The sequence below is a fragment of the Takifugu flavidus genome, chromosome 13 (assembly GCF_003711565.1).
Source record: "Takifugu flavidus isolate HTHZ2018 chromosome 13, ASM371156v2, whole genome shotgun sequence".
NCBI lineage: Eukaryota > Metazoa > Chordata > Actinopteri > Tetraodontiformes > Tetraodontidae > Takifugu > Takifugu flavidus.
The window spans coordinates 10900999-10925446 of NC_079532.1; the positions used below are offsets into that span (position 1 = coordinate 10900999).

The 24448-nt window shown below is 51.6% G+C and overlaps 2 protein-coding genes across 4 annotated transcripts in view; both read right to left on the reverse strand.

Moving 5' to 3' along the window:
- The window catches only part of zcchc14 (zinc finger, CCHC domain containing 14), a 16117-nt gene extending 6124 nt beyond the window's left edge, over positions 1-9993 (reverse strand). For 2 of the 3 annotated variants that reach the window (XR_008953341.1, XM_057052303.1), the window contains exons 1-8: positions 8012-9982; positions 4925-5126; positions 3613-3683; positions 3452-3523; positions 2725-2792; positions 2301-2458; positions 870-906; positions 332-797 (exon numbers count right to left, since the gene is read on the reverse strand). Coding sequence is in view for 2 of the 3 variants with exons in the window: in XM_057052303.1 (XP_056908283.1) it covers positions 332-797; positions 870-906; positions 2301-2458; positions 2725-2792; positions 3452-3523; positions 3613-3683; positions 4925-5126; positions 8012-8506 (1569 nt within the window). In the remaining variant the exon portion in view is untranslated. Of the gene's footprint in view, positions 1-331; positions 798-869; positions 907-2300; positions 2459-2724; positions 2793-3451; positions 3524-3612; positions 3684-4924; positions 5127-8011 lie in introns of all 3 variants that reach the window. The other variant, XM_057052304.1, reaches the window with a different exon arrangement.
- Positions 9994-10380: 387 nt separating this feature from the next.
- jph3b (junctophilin 3b) lies at positions 10381-22925 on the reverse strand. Its single transcript, XM_057052316.1, has 11 exons — positions 21565-22925; positions 18051-18537; positions 17085-17450; positions 16773-16897; positions 15629-16557; positions 11680-12876; positions 11594-11635; positions 11367-11548; positions 11200-11241; positions 11101-11158; positions 10381-11048 (listed from the first exon to the last, which is right to left on the reverse strand). The coding sequence occupies exons 1-6, from the start codon at positions 21944-21946 to the stop codon at positions 12796-12798; spliced, it is 2370 nt and encodes a 789-aa protein (XP_056908296.1). The 5' UTR covers positions 21947-22925; the 3' UTR covers positions 10381-11048; positions 11101-11158; positions 11200-11241; positions 11367-11548; positions 11594-11635; positions 11680-12795.
- Positions 22926-24448: the final 1523 nt, after the last annotated feature.

Below are 24448 nucleotides of genomic sequence, written 5' to 3' on the forward strand. Positions count from 1 at the left end.
CTGTGATCACGTCTCTGTTCTTCTTCGAACAGTTTGGCAGAAATCTGAAACCACTTTCCACCATAGAAAATTCCGGAACTTTTTCCACTATAGGAAAACCTATATTTAGACTCTTTTTCTGTCGTTCTCTCTCCTCTTGGGCGGAACTCTGGAGGGTTGCTGGAACTTTGTCACGTTTGTGACAGACAGAAAAACAAGACTTTTCCTCTCAGCTTAGTAATGAATCTACCAACACTGGCTGATCATTGGATCCCAAAGTAACCAAACATTAAGAACTGAGGCTTCCACCACGCTGCTGCTCACAAGAGGAACAATTAGGAAGTGGTCCTACCTCTTCCATGGTGAGCTGTTTAAAAACAGGGTAATACTTGTGCAACCGGAGTCTGCGGAGCCAGTCCAGGATGCCGTTTTGTTCCGGAGTGCCGGGTTGACCTTGGCACAACGTCTGGGTTTGGGCCTGAGAGCGGTACTGGGAGTACGGCAGAGTCTGGGCTTGGCAAGCCGGTGGGAAAAGGGACGGGAGCTGCTGTCCACTGGGCTGGTGGAGGTGGTGCTGGGGGGGAGGGTATGAGGGAGGGGGCATCTGGGACGATGGTTCACCACTGGCAGCGATGGAACACTGGGCGGGTAAGGCCAAAACAGCGGGAGGGAGGGAGGATAACTGGGAAGAGTACTTGTGAGGAGGAATGGACGCTGGAAGAGGGGGAGGGAGGGAAGAAAGGCGAGGGGAAGGATGCTGGAGGACGGGGCTGTGGGTGCTGATGACAGGCTGAACGCTGGCCACCCTGTAAATGGCCCTGGAAAGAAAGAAACACAAGCATTAGGGGGGGACCACCAGGTAAACGTGATAAAGACTAAGATAAATTTACCTTGTGGGTCCTCTATACTGGACCATGCAGCCGAGACCTGAAAAAACAAACAGGAACGTTGCTAATGGTTGCTAACGGTTGCTAAGCGGCGGTACTCCGGGGTCAAACGCGCAGGTGCTGTGGCCCTCAGTGGTTCAATGGAAAAGGATTTTTAAAAGGATTTCATTGCAATTAAAGAAAGAGAGGCGAAAGTGGCCGCAGTCACTAAGGTTACTTTCGTAGAATAACAAAGGTTAGCGCTAATGTAGCACTTGCTAGCTAACCCCAACTTGAACCCCAGGTGGGCGGTAATAATAAGTCATTACCGCTGATTAAAGAGGTAATTTAGGGTGATCAGACGCCTCCTATTTTCCCAAACATGTCATCATTTTGACCCCTAAAATTGCGTCCGGCTGGAATTTCAAAATACGGCCTCTTTGGTCGGCAAAGACCAGGGAGGCTACAGACCAACAGGCTGCACATCTGGCTCCTTAAGAGAGGTTCTCCAACTCAAAAGTTCTCCTACACCGAGGGAGAGAGTCTGGAGGAGTCCTGTTGAGTTTGCTGCTGCTGAACTTAACAATTCAACCCCAGACAAGCAACAGTGGCAAGGAAAAACTCCCCTTTAACAGGAAGAAACCTTGAGCAGGACCAGGCATGGATGAAGGTCAGGACTGTGCTGTGGACCGAGGAGAAGAGTCTCTTGATTCCCTGAAGGGGATTCTGAAGAACACAAGCTGCTGCTCCTTCATTTTCTTGCTTTTCTTTTATATTTTCTTCTTATTTTTACCATTACGGCGCAGAGATGTATCGTTCTCTTTGATCTACGAGCCTTTTGAGGCTGTGCTGGTTCTGCTGTTCAGGGCCAGTCGAGCTCGTTATGCATTCACACTCGTTATACAACCTGAAAATAATTCCGAAGCGCTCTCTCTCTCTCTCTCACACACACACACAGAGAACAGGAACACAAGTAAACACCAGCATAGGTTTGCACATCACTAAAGTCTCTAAATACTCAAACACACACCGCAGGTATCTCTATCGATGTGAGGACGCTCGATGAAACCCTGCCTTTTTCACCACGTTTCCTTCACTGTCCCGTCACAAGTAAATCCCCAACTTCCCTGAATTCCACCCTCATGCCTTAGACAAAGATTAAATGGCTCTCTGAACCGGCCAACATGCAGAAATGTCCTCACAGTGGGGGAAAAACCAACCAACGCTCCCATACAAACCTTCCAACAGTTCAGGCTTCCTAACACAAACAGGCATTATGCTACAGAAGACTAGCTTCCAACCCTCGAAAAGTAAAACATAATCATCATTCTGCAGTCCAACGCTCCACCTTAACATCTGGAAATATGTGAACGCAAACTAGAGCCCCCACGAGCGCCATAACCTAAAAAACACAAGATAAAAATAAAAGAGATACAAGATCAAATAAAGACTCACTGGAATTGGAGTTGAGGACGCAGGCTGGGGTTCCCAGAGCGGTGGTGGGGGGGGAGGGTAATGTTGCTGGGTGGCTGTGTGACGGAGGCCTGGTGGAGGTAAAGAAGAGCTGGACGCTGGCGTGTTGGAGAACATGACCCGGCAGGGCTGTGAGGCACCTGGGGGGCACAAAGGCAGGAAGACGAGGTTGTGTGTGTTAAAGGGGGCAAACGCACGGAGGACATATAAGGAAGAGACTGTGCAGCTAGCAAAGATGTGAGCGGAGCAGGGTTCACTCGCGCCGACATCTGCTCTGCAAATGTGTGAAATATTTAGTACAGGAAGCCCAGAAAAAACATCTAAATTCATAAATTCAACCTCGGCACCGACTGAAAAGAAGAACAAAACATAAGAACAAATTCTAAGGTGGGAATGTGGGTCGAACCTGGGATCCAGCTCTGCAGACTGAGGCAGGAAGTGGTCCAGTCCTTCATCAGGAAATGCTTTTGACAGCTTTGAAAAGTAAAAAAAACAAGTTCATAAGACACCGGTGACATTAAACACACTATAAAGTCCACTACAAACACACTGCACCGCCTCTAGAGCCTCCACAAGGTGCCCGAGGGGTCACGGGAGGTCGCCCAACCAGTCATGTGTTTTGTTGATCTGGCAAAGGCATTCAGCCGTGTCCCTTGTGGTATCCTGTGGGGGCGCTCTGGGTCCGGGGCCCTCTACTAAGGGCTGTCCGGGCTCTGTGTTTGGGCCTCCCAGCCTGGCGGTGGCGCCACAAATAAGTGTGTCCAGCACAGCGGCCGAAATCTGGCCCCGAATCTCTTCTGAGATGATCGACAACAGAAGCGTGTCGCATCGCTACGCAAAAATAATAAAAATCAGGGGCCGGGAAGGAGCTCCGGGCCGCTGCTCCTTCACATGGAGAGGAGTCAGCTGAGGTGGTGTTTCGGGTGCCCTCTGGAGGCCTCCGTAGGGAGGTGTCCCACCAGGAGGAGGCCCGGAGGAAGACCCAGGACATGCTGGGGAGACCGTGTCTCTCGGAGTCCTCCCGGAGGAGCTGGAGGAGGTTTCTGGGTTGAGGGAAGTCTGCGCTTAGGCTGCTGCCTCCGCGACACGGCCTCGGATAAAAGGATTAAGATGAGACGAGACGAGGCCCAGACCTGTGATAAGAGATCCACCACTTCCTGCTGGGTCCTGATAACAGATGACACAAACCCGTCTGACCAGCGGGCCTGGGATGGAGAAGAAGGATGGACATAAGTAGGACAGAAGAGGAGGAGAGGATCTAGTTTCTGTGTCTGCACGCGTCTGCTGGACCTACCTCAAACAAATACTCTTTGACGTCTTCAGATTTTTGGGTTCGTCCCCGCAGCAACACCCTGTCAACGACCACTGGAGGGAGCAGAGAGCTTTGTTTCAAGACAAGTCCCACAAGCGTGCCGCTGTGTGTGTGTGTGTGTGTGTGTGTGTGTGACCCTTTCCAGGGGTCAGGAGAACAGGTTAGGACTCATTCACTGTCCCTACTTGTCCAACCCTGATGGACAGAAGTATTCTAGACTGTGGTACACCAAAACCTCATAGCTGGTGTTTCCCCCTGGCTGAGACAACTTCAGTGAGCTGGTGCTTGTGACCTTTCTCGACCTCTGACCTCCGTCTGAGGACAGTCGGAGTCTCAGAGTGCAGGATTCTATCAGCTGTGAGATGTTTGAGGCGGCTGTTGCGAGTCCTCAGCCAGCATCTGAGAGATGCTGTAGATCTGGGCTTTCCCTTCGGTCCTCGGTGGACTTCCTGGCACCGTTGTGGGTCGTTGCCGTGCGGCAGGGTCCGGTTCTGGTCTCAGGGGTTCCTGGAGCGTAATGGTGGGCCGGTCAGGTCCCTTCATGCTTCACAGCCTGGCTGAGCTTCTTCTCCTGGAACGCTGCCTAGCCTGACCTCCAATCTGCCCGTTACACTGTCATTATTGATGCCACCTGCTGTATTCCACACATCTATTCCGATGTGGAATTCCGTGTTTTCCGGGATCAAAGGCGATGGGATCAAAGCACCCGAAGACGATTCCACGTGTGCTGTTGAGCTGAGGACGACAGGGGAGCTGGTGGAAATACTGAACAGCACTGTTATGTGCTATGAGCAGGCGCTCCTCAGATTGTTGAGTGTAGTGTTTCAGACGGAGGCAGGGGGCCAGGGAAACAACGGGGGTGGGGGTGGTGGTGGTGGTGGGGGGGGGGGGGGGGGGTCAATCCACCAAAACACATACTACAGCGCTGCTGCTGTCTGACTGATTAGGAATGACGTCACAGGTAAACAGGCTGTGTTTCACTCTGGTTGGGAGCAAAGTTAAGTTAACTAAGTCTCCAGCCGGTTTCATACTGCAGCCCCCCCCCCCACACACACACACACACACATACTGCAGCCCCCCCCCCCACACACACACACACACACAGACGTAAGCCTTAAGCCAGCATTCCTTTAACTTTTAAATTCCAGATGTGCAAGCGTGCCACATCTTGTTCCGTGGGGGTGAAGACAGCCTGACACACAGACCGAAGAGCTTATATAAGATCGATATAAGTGAAGAGCGCAAGCGCGTTTCCATGGCGACCCCGTAAACACAGCAGCGGTGAGTGATTCACCTTTTCCCGCCTTCCCCTGGTGGCTCTTGCTTGGTGCTGCCACGTCCTGGACTTGGCTGGGAGGTGAAGGCAGGTGAGAGGGTAAGGGTGAGGGCGGATGGGGGCGGGGGTCAGGGTGAGGCGCCCTCAGCTCCGGCCTCTCCTCTTGGTCTGGTCCCACTTTGACCCCGGAGCCCGGTGCTGGGACCTCCCTGGGCCGCCTCTGTAAAGGCAGACATGGGAAATGATGTCAGGAGCTTGCAACAGGTCCAGTTGCCTTCAGCTGCAGAATGAGGAAGTTGGTTTGAACGCAAGTTCTGAGTCACCAGTTCTGCTGAATTGAACTGGGCGGGGGGGGGGGGGGGGGGGGGGGGGGGGGGATGTGCAGCTTGGGAAATGTGGAGCGGGCGGGGCCCAGCGTGATGCAACCCGCTGGCAAGGCCGCGGCCCAAAGACCCGTCTCAGCTGTCTCTCATGGCAGAGACGCAGTTAAAGTGGAAAACAACTATCAACCAGCACCTCGTGTTCACAATAAGCTACACAACGGATCCGGATCTCCATGGCAACAGTTATGACAGCAAATAAAACAGAAGCTTTTCCTTTAATTCGAAGGATCAGAGGGGTTTAAATTAAACAATATCCTCGAACCCGTCTGGACTGCTGGGTGCTGAAGGTCTGAATAAGCTCTAAATGCGACACAGGCCACATTCCTCATCAAACAAGATTAAACATAATAAAGCGCAGCCATGGAAGCAGCTCCGTCCCAATTGGTCGATAAACTTGACAATAAAATCAAAACATCTGCTCCTTCGTGGTTGCGGGTCCCATAACGGCCCCTCTGACGTGACGTCAGGTGCTCATTGAGAAGTCTTCAAGTTTCATTAAAAATATTAAAAGAAGGGTTTTTTATTCTTTGCATGTTGACAAGTGGTCGTGGCTAAAAAAAATGATGCAGATTTTTTGGAATCAAAGGGAGGAAAGTAGGAAAATTTGAGCTTTTATAAGGAAATGTTTGGCGTCTGATCAAAGGAGCCAAGAAGAAGCCCTGAGAGCTGTGATGCTTTTATCTTGAAAGGGCTTTATCGAAACGTAAACAGGCACCTGCTACCTTCATGGCACCAGATCTGATTTTCTCTAAAGTCTCCCGAGCGTTAAAAATGGCTGCGATTGTTATTTCGGCGCCCTGATTCATGCCCGAACAAGCGACTGAATAGTTTTGATTGGGGTCTAATAGGTTGCGTGACTGAGCGCTCAGCTAAAGCTACACGTTTTCAGCCTCATGGTCGCTGGATATGTTGGTTCCTTCACTTCAAGAGGGTCTCTGGGGGCTTTCCGGGGCCCCGTGGTGGCCCCTGGTACCTGTTGAGTTCCTCACTGGGGTGTCCATCAACATGCGGGTGTTTCCACACACACTGGTGCAGAAAGCTTGATGCGTTGCTCTACTTTTCAGCGTTTTTCTGCTTGTTTTCACTGGTTTGAATGCGGCGCCACTGGCCGAGCGTCACGTTTCCGTGACGACCGCCAGCGCGAGGCTGCTGCTATCACGTATGTGATTCCTGCAGCCTGCAGCCTCCCAACCCCTCCCGAGCACGGAGGGAAGGAAAGCTGGGTAGAGAGAGGCAGTGAGAACATTTATAACTTCCTGGGGATTCACTGGAGACGCACATATGCATGCAGGCGCACACACTCACACACCACATAGGGTTGATTTCACCGTAGAGAAATGTGCTGACCTGCAGTAAGCAGCAGCCAAGGGCAACAAAATACTAAACACAAATGCTCCTCTCTGAGCCGGGTACTTTCCCTTCGCTGCTCACACGTGTTTAAACAGGACGCCTTCCTGCCTGCTCCTCTGTGTGCATCTGCGTGAATAAACACACGTCTAATAGCTCAACTTACTACTACTTTCCTGACCAGATTCTCTCTGCTCCACCTTTTATCAAAGTCCTGACACTCAACCATGGTTGCGCACCCCGCCCCCCCCCCCCACGCCTTTCGTAAGTGGATAAATTCATCCCAAACATCAGATCTGGTGTTTATCGTCCCACAGCTTGCTGTCCAACCTACATACGACCCAAGAGTAAAATAATACTCCCAAAAATAACCAACGACAGCAGCGGAAGTTGCGTAAAACTTGCATCATAGTCGTGAAAACGAAAGAGCTTTCGCTACAGCGTTCAGGTCTCAGCATGGGGTCACGTCCCCAAAGCCAAAACTCTGCGTGAGTGTCAACAGGCAGAGCAGCTGAGGGCGCGGGAGCTGACCTGTTCGACCCCAGCTACCAATGCAACGCCAGACCCTCGTTGATGAGATTTATGTTTCTGAAACCAAAAAGTCCACCTGAAAATCATCACCTTTGAGGTTTTTCTCATTTATTGAGGTGCAGCTGTCGCAGAACCCCCAAAAGAATCTTACTAACAAAGCAAACGCAGGTAAAACTACAGATAAAGGGGATCTCAGATGGATCAGCCGTGTATCTAACGTGTAACAATCAGGAACGCACTATCGCAGCGGTGGCACGCGCGTCAAGGCTGGACCAGCTCCCTACCGTGTGCCAGCAGGTGCAGCGGGCGTGGAAGGGCGGGCGGCCGGGCGGGGGCAGGCCGGCGGCGTGAGGCTCGGACGGTGGAGCAGGCGGCGGGTGAGGGACCGTAGCAGAAAACAGCCCGATCCACGCCGCCGTCCGCCACTTCAGACCCTCCTTTGTTCACCTGCAACACACACAACTGCGTTCACGAGGGTCCACGTTGACGTGCCGATGATTCGCTGCTATTTGTGACCGATCGGTCTCATCCTGGTGCCAACCAGCGATGGGATGTAAGGACATGGATACGGCGTACCCCACATCTGCAGGCGGAGCTTAATACTTTATGCTTTCTTCAGTTTATAGGGTAGAATTGAGTAGCCTTGCCATCATTGACACGTGTTTTACATTACTGATGCTATAATATATAACGGCTGATGTTAGAGACTAGTTCTGCTTTAATGATAAACAATAATGTGTCGTTAGAATACATTAAAAGAAGAGCTGCAGCAGCAGACATCCCTCAAATGGATCCTTCAGGAGAGGAATTCTGTTGCTCTGCACCTACAGCACATCCCCATCACCTGGAAGATGTCGTGGATCTGGTCGAGCTGCTGCCTCAGAACCTGTTTCTGATGGAAGGTGAAGGCCGGGTGATGAGAAGCCATGGTGAACAGCAGGAGGAACTGCTCCTCCGTCCCGACGTCGTTCAGCGAAAGGCCGTAGTTGTTGATCACCGTGTCAATGTGGGTCAGGGTCCGGTACAGGACCCCCGCCGCCTCCCTGTTGTCCGAAGCAAGAAGCGCGACGGACACCAGCAGTTTGCTGCGGACCACCTCGTCCGTGATATTGGCGAGGCCCGACAGGTCTGTGGGGTTGTTGGCTTTGATCTCCGCATCCCGGAGGGAGTGGTAGTCCTTACGGGCCAGGTCTTCCAAACAGGAGCCGAGGAAGCGGAGTTCGATGGGGACGCAGAGGTCCAGGAGGCCACACAAGAACTCTGCTCGCTTGGCTGAAGCGAGGGCGGAGAACCAGCGGTAGATCCCCTCCCTCTGCACACAGCTCCAGGTCTCCACCATTCTCGCAATAAAGTCCAACAGACTCGAATCGAACTACGAGATTTCCCGACCAAACTTCAGTTCACAACAAAGTCTTCGGACGCGCGTAATTGCGCAAACGCGCGTAAACCGCTGCACTGTCAGCAGTTGCTCAGAGTTCATCCGTCAACCGTGACACACTCGGTGACTACAGCTGTCTGGCTTCACCTCACCTCATCGCATTGGGTTGTTTTCTGTCAGCGGAGCTCCTCAACCGCGCAGAGACTTTTCGCTCGAAGCCGCCCCGCTGCCCTGTCCTGCGCGGCGCAGCGCAATCGTCCCGCAGAGTCGTCTCTCCAACATCATGCCTCCCCCCCCACACCCCCTCAACTTGTGAAAAGTTTAGGGACACTTCTCCAGCCGCACTGCAGACTGCGGCCCCGGTTTCACTTCAAAAGTTAAACACGTGGAAAGGAACTTTTGCTGCTGCTGTTGGAAGAGCATTGGCCTTCGGTGTCGGGCCTACCTCGTCCAAGTCCACCGCGGAAAGAAGCCGTCACGACTGAGTTTGTGCGACATCACTGAATGAATTCCGTCTCACCGTCACCCCTCATTACCGCATGCGTCTGCGCGGCGGATCGGCTGCGTTGCGCGTCCGTTCTGTGCTCCACCGTCCGCCAAAACAGCTGAAAACGAAGTCTCGCGGTAGTGAAAGAATTCATCGCGCGATATTGTCACATTGAAACGTTTAAAAAGAAAAAAATATTTTTTTTCCCATCCAGAGGGGGGTAGAAAAATGCACTTTTGTGCTCCGATTTCTGTGCCTCTACTTTGGGTAATTCCATAATTTCTACTCAAATATCGAATCGACAGATTATTTTTTCTTAATTGGGATTGTTTCTATTCCTTTGTTTTTTTCATGAAAATAAATTTTGAAAGTGCGGGTCCATTTGAAACAGGTAACTGATCCGTTGTAATCGTTGGAGTTTTTATTTTGAAAATCTACCGGATGTTTTATTTTCTCTCTTCTAACGCGACTTCCTGTCCCGTACGCTCTGCACTATGTTAGCTTGCTGCGTTGTGCTCGGCTATCCGGTACAAAAAAAAGAAGTCATGCGTATTTCTGCGGTGGGCTTCGGCTCACAAAAGAGTCGTATCGGGGTAAACACTCAAATTAATCGGAATGAAAACGTTTCAGCTCCGCTGTCGCAAAAATATGGGAAGAAAGAACCCCAACTGGTTTTATCGTCAGCCAGTGTAGCAGCGAGACCAACCCACCACACATAATCCCCTCACCTGATTGGCTGTTAGACCTGTCTGTTTCTGGGTTCTCTCTTTTGATTGGCTAAAATCTGTGTCACCGCTTCGTTGGTCCACATCGTTTTGCCATGCGCTCATACATATCCCGGCTTAGTTATGGGGGCATCAAAACGCCACGTATGTCACGGAGATTATCGATGTGTTCGCAAGGCAAAAAAGTATTTTAGTGGCTGCAATAGTGATTATTTCAGTCTTTGAGAGGCAGAGTTCGAGGTAGTCTGTTGATATGTCAGTAACAAATGTACATTATTAACTATGGCGGAATTAACAGTACACTACTTTAATAAACAAATTGTGATTCTATACTCTCAGCTTTTTGCTACAAATAATATGCACATACAAATGCACATAAAATGTGTTGTGTAAAATTTAAAGTAGAAAATAATAGATTCAAAGTATTCGAGTCGAACTAACCTGTAGTTAACGTCTGTGACCAGTAGGGGGCACCTCTGGACTAGACTCTGCCTCTTGATTTACATAATGACCATTTTCCTCCCTTCAAAACAAAAACTGTCGCATTTTATCTCCGTATTAGCGACACATTCACACCAGACTGTCACAACATACATGAGAAAATACACACAACACAACTAAAGTGACATAAGAGCCAAGAGTTGTTTAATTTCAAACCCTTTTGTCATTTTTCTCCATACAACTCAAAAATGAACAGAGCAATTATTATAAACAGAAAGAAAGAAAGAAGAAAGAAAGAAAGAAAGAAAGAAAGAAGAAAGAAAGAAAGAAAGAAGCATGCTGTTGCATACTAAAGAGTAGCAGAGCGTTGCAGAGCATCATCACCAGGCTTATGGCACACAAAAGAGCTTCCGACTGGGAATGAAAACATGTCGCTGTGTGAACACGTAGAAAGATGTGGAAACACCAGCTCTGGGGCTAAGAATGCGTATCAGTTTGTAATCATGGAAATACTGTCAGAGAGAAAGGACAGCCGACCTCCCTGCCCTCTGGACGTTGTTACCGACGGCGACGTGTTCTTCCATCCCATCCCTGTACGTGGACAGAGGATGAGGCGCACCTGCATGCATGTGGACAGGAAAGCTGTGAGAGGCGCCGCCATGGCTGCGATTTAGGAGCTGAGGAATGTTGAGGTTGCTTGGAGCATCATCGAAGCCACTGAAAATTCAAGCAACATTCAAAATAGACGCTGTTGCTGAGCCTCGCTAACACCCTCACCACACCTGGCCCACCACACCTGGCCCACCACACCTGGCCCACCAGACCTGGCCCACCACACCTGGCCACCACACTGGCTCACCACACCTGGCCCCCACACCTGGCCCACCACACTGGCTCACCACACCTGGCTCACCACACCTGGCCCACCACACCTGGCCCACCACACCTGGCCCACCACACCTGGCCCACCAGACCTGGCTCACCAGACCTGCCCACCACACCTGGCTCACCACACCTGGCCCACCACACCTGGCCCACCACACCTGGCCACCACACCTGGCTCACCACACCTGCCCACCACACCTGGCCCACCACACACCTGGCCCACCACACCTGGCTCACCACACCTGGCTCACCACACCTGGCCCACCACACCTGGCTCACACACCTGGCTCACCACACCTGGCCCACCACACCTGCCTCACCACACCTGGCTCACCACACCTGGCTCACCACACCTGGCCCACCACACCTGGCTCACCACACCTGGCCCACCACACCTGCCTCACCACACCTGGCCCACCACACCTGGCCCACCACACCTGCCTCACCACACCTGGCCCACCACACCTGCCTCACCACACCTGCCTCACCACCACCTGGCCCACCACACACCTGGCCCACCACACCTGCCTCACCACACCTGGCCCACCACACCTGCCTCACCACCACCTGGCCCACCACACCTGCCTCACCACCACCTGGCCCACCACACCTGCCTCACCACACCTGGCCCACCACACTGTCTCACCACACCTGGCCCACCACACCTGCCTCACCACACCTGCCTCACCACACCTGGCCCACCACACCTGGCCCACCACACCTGGAAGGTTTTCATGCATCGTTGGACTTCAGAGTGAGCTGTAAAAACAAGGCAATTCGATTTTCTCCTCTTACGCTCATATGAGGGTTGCCGGGACGCAGATTAGTGACGCTGCACAAACAGACTTTGCTGTATCGAGCGCAGCGACAACAGGTCGTTGTACATTTCATCAGCACCTCCCCCACACCTGTGTAGGTGGGGGGGGGGGGGTGTCAGCAGTCAGCTGACAGGGCAGATGTGGGTGAGCTGAGGATTCCTGAGAGGCCGTGTTAAGTTTGTGAGCGCCGCTAAAAGCCGTCGAGCTACACGGAGAGGCGGTGATGCGTTCAGGGTGACACGGTGAACGTTACGAGTGCGTGTTTTTGTGGACACAGAAGGGGGCGGGGGGGGGGGGGGGGGGGTGCTGCTGGGAATTTTAGAAGGGGGCACAAAAGCCCTTTACTCTTAGATTTGAGTTCTTTGCTTTCTTCACACAGACCGACGTCATTTTTGGTCTTTCCTTTTTTGCACAGACGGAAGAATTGGAAGAGCATCCTTATTCGCACAGTCCCCCATCAACGCAACCTGGAACCATCCATAACGACACCTGGGCAGGTGGAGGGGCCAGAGGGCGACGGTCACGCGTTAGTGATTCCACCCATAGAAAATAAAGAAGATACTGATCGACGTGGATACACAAACTAAAATGATAATAAATCAATTGTAAGATACAAATCTGTTAAAAACCAGGATTTGTAGATGGAAAGTTTGCTTTGTCAGTCCTCTCCTGACAGCAGATGAAGACGTCCAGCTGGCTCACATGACCCGGGCCGTCCTGTGGTCCACACACCTGAGCCAGACTGAGCCGGTCCAGGACCTGGTCTTTGGTCCTCTCCTCGCAGCGTGTTGGGGTCCCCCTGCAGGCGGGGGTGGGGGAGGAAGGAGCAGCAGACTCCTGGTGAACACTCAGAAGGATTCATATCTGGAGGCGGGCTGATCCTGGCAGCTGGCCTCAAATAAAAAAGTGGACGAACAAAATAGCCACTCCAATGTTGAGCAGAATCACCATGACAACCAGGATCGTGCTGTAGACCTACGCAGGGAAGAGAGGGGCAATGTCAATAATAATCACACACACACACACACCCACACACACACACACACACACACACACACACACACCAACCTGCACCTAATCCCCCCTTACAGAATTTCAATCATCCATTAGTGGCTCATCTTTGGACATGACTACATAATAATTTATATATTTCATTAAGAGCCTCATTTCTGTAATGATGATGTTAAATAATCAAAGTAAATGATCTCCATGAGTGTGAATATCTTCAATCTTAACTTTAAGCAGCCTGATATTTGCACCAGTTTGTTGAACCACCAGAAACATGTTGGTGAGAGTTTGGTGGGAATTCCTTTTGATGTTGCGAAATATTAAGTGATATGGAAGACCTGGAAGACCTGGAAGACCTGGAAGACCTGGAAGACCTGGACAAGAGCGAATAACAGAACAAACACCCTGAAAATGAACAATAGAAAATGATGATGATGATGATAGTGATGATGATGAGTGATGAGATGATGATGATGGTAATGATGATGGTGATGATAGCGATGGTGATGATGAAGGTAATGATGATGATGGTGATGGTAATGATGGTGATGATGATGGTGATGATGGTGATGATGATGATGATGATGGTGATGATGGTAATGATGATGATGGTGATGATGATGGTGATGTTGATGGTGATGATGGTATCTGGTGATGGTGCTATGTGCTGCTGATGGTGCTGATGATGATGTGCTGGTGCTGATGGTAATGATGATGATGGTGCTGATGATGGTGCTGTTGATGGTGCTGCTGGTCCTGATGGTGATGATGATGATGCCGGTAATGATGCTGCTGCTGATGATGATGGTGATGGTGCTGATGGTCCTGATGATGATGGTGATGATGGTGATGATGAAGGTAATGATGATGATGGTGATGGTGATGATAGTGATGCTGATGGTGATGATGATGATGGTGATCATGGAGATGATGGTGATGCTGATGATGATCACGATGATCACGATGATCACGATGATCACCACTGATGAGCCCGCCCTCCCCTGCGCCCATGCTGTGGCTGCTTCAGGTAAAGATCCCGCCCTTCCTTCCTCACCTGTTCGCTGTCCGTCCTTAAATATGGACCAACATGTGGTCAGTAAATCAGCTCTGGCCTTGCCACCTCACCGCTCATATGACTGTAGTATTCACGTCCTGATGGGAAAAATAGTCCCCAGGGGTCGGCGTCCTGACCGGAGACTCTATGGAGAAGCGTAATGAAGAGTTCTGGACAGCAGGCATCATTCATTACTCCTCTTCCTCCGCAGGACCTGGATTCTTTTTTGCTGAGAAGAAGGATGGTTCCCTTCCTCCATGTATTGATCACTGGGGCTTAATTACATCACTCTCAAGGATCAATACCCTCTGCCTTTTTTCCTGTTCCCTCTCTGACCATACCTGTCATGTACACCAGGTACTCCAGGACCTCCTGGAGGATCAGTTCTATGGTTTCCTTTCTAGGGCTTGAACTGGACCAACAGAAGGTTAACTCATCATCAAGAACTGCTCGTTTGTCTGTGTAGAAGCGTGGAACATCAAACTCCAAGCCTAACCTGTCCTGGATGAGATCCTCCATCTCCATAACCTCCCACCAGCTTCAGCTCCTCAGCTTCTTCAGAGCTTCAGTTCAATCATTTCAGGACAGAAGGAGCCTCTTCAGTTGGGCTGAAACATCTTCAGCCCAGTTTCCAACACTCCCATCGATGCTTCTAACTCCGTTTCTGCTCTTGCTGTTTCCAAGTGACTTCGAGCTTCTCTCGTCATCCTTTCTGCCTCAAAATGACCAGCAGGTGGCGACGCTTAAGATGCTAAAACTATTGTGTTGACGCTCCAAAGGCCACCTTAGAAACGCGGGGTGTCAAGACCACTTTAACTGAGATGCAGTCATTTATTAAGATGGATGTCAAATGTTATGTTATATCCTATCAGCATGCAGAGGCTGAGCCTTTTACTTTAGCTCTTACAGACATTTTGTCTGTGCCTTTAGAAATTTTGCGCCCCGTCTGTGTATTTATCAGCTTTTTATCGTGCAGAAATCTCACTTGTTTCTCTATCTGCATATATACACAACCTCCAACCCCCAACACACACACACACACACACACCACAGACACCCACTGATTGGTCACCACTGAAGCAAGCCATAAGTTGTTACCTAGCAACACAGCACAATTTAACCAATAGGAGGCCTTCAGTGAGGAAGAGGCTCATTTGTAGGTCTGTTACTAAGGTGCAGAGAGGCCCGTCGTGGTTCTCTTTCCTCCTGGATCTTGTGTGTGTGTGTGTGTGTGTGTGTGAGACAAAGTCTACAGACACACACGCACTGACACAGACATACACGTATATACATACTGTACACATGATAAGCATCAGAAACCTCCTATTCAGCCAAGTATTGACAGAAAGGCCATTTTGTCCCTCCAACCTCAACAACCATTAGAGATAAAAGTTGTAGTTTGTAGAAACTCATGTGACATTTTTCTGGCTCAGTTACTCTGATGCTGTAAAGTGACTCTTGAACAGTATGTAAAGAAATAACAGTTACAAAGTGGCGGCATCTCTGCCCAAATTATTCCTCTTATTGTTGTTAAAGAAAGAATAGCACGATAATAAGAATAATGATAATGCTATGCTTGCTAGCCGTGTTCCTCGCTGCCATGGCTGACGCGTCCACACATGATGTGTCCTGAAAACCGAATTTTAAGATTAGTTTGAGACTTACGGAGTTGCCTTTGGTCTGTGTGAGGCTGCGGTCCAGCTGCTCCAGGGTCATGGGGGAAGACTGTAGGGGGGGGGACAGCGTGAGGTCTCGACGTACAGCCCGCGGCTCCATCTTTTCACTCGTTCTTTCTCTACTAGCCTCTTTCTCCTCCCTTACGTCCCTCCCGTCCCGGTTCTTAAGGCGCTGTCTTTGCCCCGTGCTGGAGCCCCCCTCTCTGTGACCGTGTCCGCGCCTCTTGTCCCCCGGCCCGTGGGCCTTGTGTGTAGAAGAGTCTCTGGGCTGCAAAGGTTTCATCTCCATCCCATAGTTGCTGATTTTCTCCTCGTCCTGCTCCAGCAGCTGCCCGCTCCGTCCCTGCAGGCTTTGCTGCCCAGACGTCCAGGAGGCAGATGAGGAAGACTGCACCCACCTGTCGGCTTTGGTCTGTCTGTGATTAGATGACCCGTGTTCTCTGGACTTGTGATTGGAGGGGCTGTGTTTGTGTCCGTTGGCCCTATTGGTTTTGCGTCCACTCACAACTCCTTTGGACAGCAGCCCCTTCTTCTTGTCCTCACTCAGGTTGCTGGACTTGAATTGCTCCCCTTTGCCTCCTCCTTCCACGCTCCCTTCTTCCACCAGCAGCTGAATCTCCCCACCTTTCTCACCCAGTTGCCCTGCATATTTGCCCCTGTCCCCGTGGTCCACGGCGCTCTGACGGTGGAAGCGCGCAGTCTTGCGGTGCTGGGACGGCCGAGCGGGGGGAGGCGGGGTGTGGGGAGGCGAGGAAGATGGAGGGCTGAGATCTGGGGTTGCGGCATCATTTGAAAGGTCGTCGGAGGCTGCGCTCTTTCCGTAGAGGTCGGGGCTGTCAGCGGTGCCAGCACTGCTGGACAGCCCTTCCACCTCCACCTCACTGGACACCTGACGTTTGGGACGCTGCACCTCAATGCCTGCAAAAGCCCAGCAACAGTCAGCAGAGCTTGGAACGACACCATCAAAAAAGCTCACGCCTCTGTTCCATGTATAATGTATATGTTGGTAAAACCACCAGGGGTGGAGACGAGCTCTAAATAAGCTATATGTTGACCCCAGATGGTGAGAGTTGATGTTTTAGGCTCAGGTACGGAGCTCTCCTATACGTGTATCTATGTGTTTGCTTTCTCACCGTTTCCTGGGTGCTGGAATGAAGGGGAGAACTGCTTGGCGGTGCGCCTGGCCACGCGACTCTCCTCCTGGGCTTTCTGAGCTGCGGCCGTCGCTGCCTCCGCTTTTCCCTGTGCATGTGAAGTTCTGGGGCCAGAGTGGAAAATAAAGGAATAAGGAATTGAGACGTAATCCTCAATAAGAGCCAGGAAGTGCTAACGGAATTTTGATAAAAAAGGCGTCAGGATGTGGGGAGTCAATGACCTGTTTGCTAGGACCTCAGCACAACGGTGCAGAGGTTTATGGGATGTTGCGGGGCTTCGCACGGTCATACCTGGAGGAGGCGATCTCCACCTTCTTACGCGCCACGTCTGCCGCCTTCTGCGCTCCGTCCACGGCTCTGTCCACCTTCTCTCGGATCTTGCTGGCCCGCAGAGGAATCAGGTTCTTCCGTTTGCCGCTGACCAGAATGTTCTGTTTGTACTTTCCTTCCTCTTTGGTGCCGTCCGGAAACGCCGTGCAGCCGTAACCGTGGCGCTTGTTGCCAAGCCACTCCCCTTCGTACTGCAGCCCGTCGGACCGCCGGCTCACTCCGAAGCCCGTCCTCTTATCGTTCTTCCACTCCCCGCAGTAGATCTCTGTTGCCGTGGCGTCCACGACATCATCAGCAGCAGCCAGATCTGCATCTGCATCACCAAGACTGGACAGAGGGAGGTTATACTGGTTAGAACTGGTTAGAACTGGTGAGAACTGGTTAGAACTGGTGAGAACTGGTTAGGTAGGTAGGTAGGTAGGTAGGTAGGTAGGTAGGTAGGTAGGTAGGTAGGTAGGTAGGTAGGTAGGTAGGAAGGTAGGTAGGTAGGTAGGTAGGTAGGTCGGTAGGAGGTAGGTAGGTAGGAAGGTAGGTAGCTAGCTTCTGCCCCAGTTTATTATACACATGTTGCGTTCATTTCCTGTATTAAAAAGGGGACGAGGGGCCGTTGACCCAAACAATACCCCTGCTTGATTAAGAGTCTTTGAACTGGGTTAACCGGTTAACTCAGGACTAAAGTTCAGTTGGTTGCTCTGTGAGGCCTCAAAGACCCAATCTAAGATGGCTTCCTCATCGTGCTCTTTCTGTTTCGGGGGCCATTTTCTGCCTGCTAGGACTTAGACCCTGGCAGGATCGGGGCCCTGGTGGACCGGACCTGGCTGTAGGTTTTCAGCGCGATTACACACGTTAACACTTCAAATGTCTTTGTTTTAGGAATCCCGGGGTCGGGCCCTCGTCCATTCCCACCACACATCTCCCGGTTCTGACCTGATGGTAGAGTTGATGTCAGACGCAGCAGAGGACACGGTGCTCATCCCAGCCTCGCTCCTGAATGAGCTCTGTTTGGACCTCTGGGAGGCCAGAGAGCTCCTGGACTCCGACTTCCTCAGCTTAAGCCCGGACAGAATGGACCTCCGGAAGAGCCCCCCTTTCCTTTTCCCCTTCAGCAGCTCACTTTCGCTGAGGGCCGTCAGCACGAATCCTCCCCGGGAGACGGCGGGGCTGCTGCCGCTGCTGCCCGTGCTGCACATGGACACGCTGGTGGTCAGCGTGGCCGAGACGGGGGGAGCACCAGGAACCGCCGCCCCGGTCCGGTCCAGCAGAGCTGTGCCGTTGCTGTGTTCCGAACCGGAGCGGAGAGAGTTTATGGAGGTCCGAAGTGGCGAGCGGATGACGGCCGCCATGCCGTACGGGACGCTCTGGCGAATTCCGTAGCCGTGCCGCATCCCACCGACCCACTGGCCCTGAAACGTCCCTGGAGGAGAAGCAACAATGTCAACAGCATCTCAGGAAAAATGAACCCTGACGTGGGAGGAGGACGCTCCTCCCGTTGTCTTCGCGCTTTATCGTCATTTTCTAATAATCGAATCCATTCAGACGTCTCCTCACCTCCTCATATCGCACATGCTGCTGAAAGTAGGACATTTTAGTGTGTGTGTGTGTGTGTGTGTGTGTGTGTGTGTTCCAAGTAGAACACAAGTGAACCATCCTGCCTGGCCCGCTGATGTAACAGCACTGATTCATTCTGAAGTTCACGTAAAAGCTCTGAAGCAACTGCGCGGCCATATAAGGACGAGTCAGAATCTGAAGCGGAAGCAGGCGTGCGTGCACACACACACACACACAACACACACACACACACACACACACACGCCATTATTGTACTTTCAAAAACATCATCAAATCATATCTAACTCCTTCATCAGTCTGTGGGGAGAACCAGTCACATCGTCCCCACTATGCTAGTAGAATGAGTATTTTGGCACACACACACACACACACACGCACACACACACACACACACACACACACAGCCATGTGAGCCTGTGCACTCATGTCAACACACACACTGATCCCATGGGAGACAGATGCCATTGTTCTCCGTCTCCTTTGAAGAGGGCAGGTGTGTTTTCCCGTCTCCTGAGGGAAACCCTTCCAGTGGCCTCTGAGGCCTGATCACTGTCCGTGGTGCTGAAGACGGCAGCCAGAGGAGGCGGCCCGGCCGGGTCACATGTGGCACAGCACCGGTCGACCCGCTCCACCTGCAACAGCCTCACTTCTGTGAGCCACAGGCGTCGGAAGGGCAAAGGTCAGCTCTAGAGTACTGGGGAAGGCAGCAGAGTGAGGCTGTCATCACCGTGTGGACTACAAGCTCCATCAGGTGCTGCCTGGTCTGAGATCTGGGTCATAAAACCAGCCGTCTCAGGACCTGTATGTACCCCCCCTGCTACGTCAGCAGGAGGCACAACTCCCAGTCAACATGCCGTCGTCAATAGCGATGGTTGCCATGGTTCTGGGGTTGTCTGCGGGGAATTTGCCATCCGCGTAGCTATTATTAGCCACATACGCATTAGCTCCATATGACAAACCATTTTAAAATAAACTAGCAACTCAAAACATGGCTAAACATTTACCCAAAGTAGTGATTTCAACCATTTCAGTGTCATTACTGTGAAAATTATTAATCATCTTTGTTTGTCTGTCTAAAAGGACTTTGAACTTCTGGCTGAGCTAACTGAACATTATATAACCGGAAGCTGAGGCAGGATCACATTAGCCGAGTCTTGTCTTCGTGTTTTCGTGTGTTTTACACCCATATTCACCACTGCTGGACACCGTCCCTGCTTTAACACCCTCCCTCCTCCATCCTCAGCCACTTTACTCCTCAGCTAAACGATGACTGAAGCTGTTTTGTTCCTTTTCCTACATCCTTCCTTTGGTTCTCGCCCTGTGTGGTTGCTAATCAGTTCTCATCCCAGTAAACACTGTTATCCAGGAAGGCTGAGCCGGCCAATCAGAGCCTCCCAGAGCCCACATGACGGCCAATGGCAGCGAGGAGAGCCCGGTCCCTCTTGACACGCTGACCTGCTGCATGTCAGCGAGGGTTGCTATGGAAACCCTACTGCACAGAGCGGCTCAGTGGAGATGCAGTGGATTGAGGGAGTAAAGAGGTGAGGAAGGAGAGACGATTGTTGGCAAACAGGAGAGAAAGACGGTGGTATAAACAGAACGTTCCAGCAGGCCGTCGACGTTAAACCCGACATGAACGTTCTCGCGCTCAATTTGAGTCGCCTGCACTATTTTCGCACACCTTCGCACACAATCGATTAGTAAAATCAATGACTCTTGATAATGTCCGACGTCACGTTTGTATTCAGGGTTTTTGACCTCACGCAGCAGAAAAAATAGACTTTTGTATTCGCGTGGGTTTTAAAGGGGGACAGGAGGGGACTCGTTGGACATCGGAGAGAGCTTTATGGTCACATGACACAGATCTCACACACCTTTGGAGTAAATGTTTCAGCCTAGGTTAGGGTTCGGGTTGGCCCAGACTTCCTATAAAGGTCCAATAACGCTGCCTTAGGGCAGTAAATTCCATCTCATAATCCTTATTCCTTTTCTGAAGACACCTAAATCGTCTTTCTCTCATAGTCATTTGCGGCGTCCCACCTGGCATCACCCTAACATCATCCTTTCATCCTTTCATCCTTTCATCCATTCATCCCACAGCCCGCTCCGATGCAACGATGATTTATAGGTTACGTTTGTTCTGAGGAGTTTAAAATCTGAAATCAAGCTAAAACAATTGGCTGTTCTGCTTCTACAGGTTCAGCAGCTTTCACTTTTTTCCAGAAACATTCCTCCTTTTATTCCCATTCACACACGCCGATACACCTTTGTGTACGCGGAGAAAACCTTGTGTGTGTGAGTGTGTGTGTGTGTGTGTGAGTGAGTGTGTGTGTGAGAGACACTGAAACGGTTGAGGTTACATAAGAAGCTTTGCTTTAAATGCTAATGTCAGCTCTGTTGCACATCATCTCACAGTACTAGATTCTGTGTGTGTGTGTGTGTGTGTGGCTATTTTTAAACCAATCCATATGGTGCATGTCTCATGTCTGGCCCGGTCCGAGGGATGCAAACGGGTATCGATTTGTTTGATTATTTCGAGGAAGTTTGAAGGTCCTAATGAAACAGAAACACTCAGAAATGTAACGACCAGGAGTGAAGCTAATTGATGCTAAAACCAGGAGCTAATTCAACCCTTCAAGTGTCAAACTTCATCCTGGTGTTTGAGGAACTGAAGGGATGAAGAAACTTTTGTTGGAGACCCCTCCTGAGGGCATCTTCTCCTCCTGGAACTCCTCGCCCACTCGGAGGCTCCAAAGTGCCCCTCGGCGTGAGTGTGGGAGGGACGGAGCGGCGCCTAACCTGGACATTTGTCTCCCACCCCTGGGACGTGTCCAGCACCGCCTCTGACTGTCAACAGTGAGACCCAACTTACCCCCATCTGAGTAGGTCTCTGTCCCGTAGCCGTCCTGGAGTCCATTATTCCACGTTCCCTCGTACTTCCCGCTCATTCCCATGCTCTCTCGCACGCCGTAGCGTCCCTTAAAGCCGTGCGTCCACTCGCCCTTGTACACCCAGCGACCTTTGTTCTCGACACCCGCGCCGTGTCTCTTGCCCTGGGCCCAGGTGCCCTGGTAGGTGTTCCCACTGGGCCAGGTGTAGACTCCCAGCACTTCGAAGCCATGGGCCCAGGATCCGCAATACTCGCCCTGGCCCTTGGGTCCCGTGCAAATCCCGTGGCCGTGCGCCTTGCCGTCTTCCCACCCTCCGCAATATGACCCCCCATCGTCAAAGTTGAACCTGCCGCCAGTGGACATGCATGAAACAGGTCTTGACAATTAGACTGAAGCGTCAGCAAAAAGGAAGGTAGAAAGGAAAGAAGGGTGCTGAAGGACGGCTGGAGGGGGCCACGAGCAGGTCAGCGAGCTGGGGGGGGCTCATGGGTGGAGAGGGACGCAGGTTGTTTCAGGCAGGAGGGGGGGGGGGGGGTGTTGTGGAACCATCCTCCCGGCAGGTCCCTGGAGACTAGCATGCCTCAGCACCACCTGCAGGTGCAGGTGAGACGGGAGCCAAGTGGAGCCTCCCTCGGCAGGAGTTTCTGAGGCATCGGCGAGCTTCACCTGCCCACACGGTTGACGTGCACGGTTCCTCCCACCGCTGCCCCACTTCCACCCGGCGGGTTCCTCCTCCACTTGTTCGGCCTTTCGCGCAAGAGAGGAAGTTTTTAAAGAGACGCCGGTAATCCGCGGTCGACTCCACGCGTGCCGGAGCCTTGTTGCATGTACGTGCACAGAGAGGGAGAGGCAGAAAGTGGGGGCACGTAAAACGCTTCCCTCCTTCCCTGATAGCAGCGCTGCCACACACACACACACACACACACACACACACACACACACACACCCGCTCAGATGCTAAAGTGCGCACACAGATGCAGGAATGGAAATAAACTAGTGATCTGATTCATTTCTACTGCCCACTTGCCCCTCTCCCCCTCTCCGCCAGCCTGTCTGGAGCGCTTTAATCCACTGCGTCCATAAGTGGTTTATCCTCCGTGTGGGGTTTCTTCAGGTTGCATCTATGTCATCCTCCTCCCGTTTGCCGCTGCATCCTTGTCAGCCCGTCCTCCTCGTCTCCATGTTTCCCGCGGAGCCTGATGATGCCTTCCTTCCTTCCTTCCTTCCTTTTCTCCCAGTCTCTTCTCCTCCTCCTCTTATGGTGGGAGCTCAAATCTCTCCCTCTCAGTAAATCTCCTCATTAGAGAGGACCGTTCCAATGCGGCCATCCAGCCCCCCCCACCCCCCCCATGCGGTTCAGTAGCACGCTCCAACTCTTAAAGAGACAGGCGCGCTCATCGCCCAGGCTTCCTACATCCTGACCGGTTCAGACCTCCGTGCGTGTCTGTTGTTGCACATGTTGGCGGGTTCTGACACTCTCAAAGGCCTGTTTGAGGGTTGAGACCTGGTTTTAAGGTTGCGGTAGGTCAGGGGTCAAGGGTCAAACAGTTCTAAATGCCTGTTAAACGCGAACGGATTTTGTGGGGGAGTGTTTTCGATGTGCACCGTACAACAACGCCTGTGTGCGTGCGCCCTCCTGCCGTCACAAAGTCACCGCCGCCCGCCGACCACGTTAAACCAATCAAGCAGAGATTACAGTAATAAAATCACTGCAAATCTGGGGCTTAATGGCTTAGGCACCTTAGCACACTACTTAGTCAGAAAAGAAGGAGAGGAAGTAAAGACAAACAACAAAAGGTGAATGAAGACAGGGAAAGACAGGAAGGAAGCGCCGGCATGACTTCCTGTTCACCACAGAGGTTCTGAGACGTGTATGAACCCCCAGTATATCACTGATGACATCATCAGAAAGGGACGCGAGCCTAGCTAGGCCGTAGCTCCATCCTTCACGTTCCTCGCGGAGAAGATTGGACCGCACCACTGACCAGGGTCTCTGGGTCCCTGGTCCAGCAGGGACCCAGAGACCTGCTCAGACACCACCTGGACCCGTCCTCCCATGGATCATGACATCATCACCACACCTCCCTGGTTCTGGCTGCCGGCCAGTTCACCCACACCCAACTGGTTACTGGTGAGAGGAAATATGTGCGGTCAGAGAGAAGAAAAATGCAGCAGAACCTGTTCTGGTGGACCGGCGCCGCCAGCAGGTGACAGAAACCCGAATCCTGACCTTCAAAGGAGCAAGAAAAACGAAATTTAAGAGGAAGAAACCTCGAGCAGGACCAGACACGAGAGGGTTTCCTCCACGAAAAGTTCTGGCAAGAAGCTGGCTAACATCTGCGAGCAGTAAAAATCCCTTTAGGCTCAGAAAAACACAGCGATTTGATCGAATTGTGAGATTGATAATAGAGAATTTAGGTAAAAAGCAGCTAAACTAGTGACGCTCTGAGGGAAACGATGACTCCGCTGCGTCTTCATCATCTTCATCAACAACCACCTGTTTGAGCTCCGTCAGAGCCGGACGTGATCATCAAGCAACCTAAAAGTGGAGCAAACACCTCTCTGGTTATCAATACGTTCTGTCCCAGACATCCAGCAATAATAACAATAATAATAAGCACAGCGTGTGTGTGTGTGTGTGTGTGTGTGTGTGTTGGGGGGGGGGGACAGAACGTTGTCTCCAGTCTCTCCTCCATTATTCATCAGCTTCTCTCCTCGTTCAGTCTGCTGATGGAGGATAAAATGGGTCACTGAAGGATGCCCCCCCCCCACACACACACACACACACACACTCCTCCTCCACCAGCTCTTCTAGCTTCTCTTTTACAGTGTTTTTGATATCAATGATCACTTTGGGTATTTCTG

Excerpts from the sequence above, each read along its gene's own strand:
- jph3b (XM_057052316.1), bottom strand. The coding sequence starts at position 21,946 with ATGTCCACTGGCGGCAGGTTCAACTTTGACGATGGGGGGTCATATTGC. Across the intron at positions 18,538-21,564 it reads AGAGACCTACTCAGATGGGG|GGACGTTTCAGGGCCAGTGG; the intron begins GTAAGTTGGGTC and ends CTTCTCCTCCAG. Across the intron at positions 16,558-16,772 it reads ATTCCAGCACCCAGGAAACG|GCATTGAGGTGCAGCGTCCC; the intron begins GTGAGAAAGCAA and ends GGGCTTTTGCAG.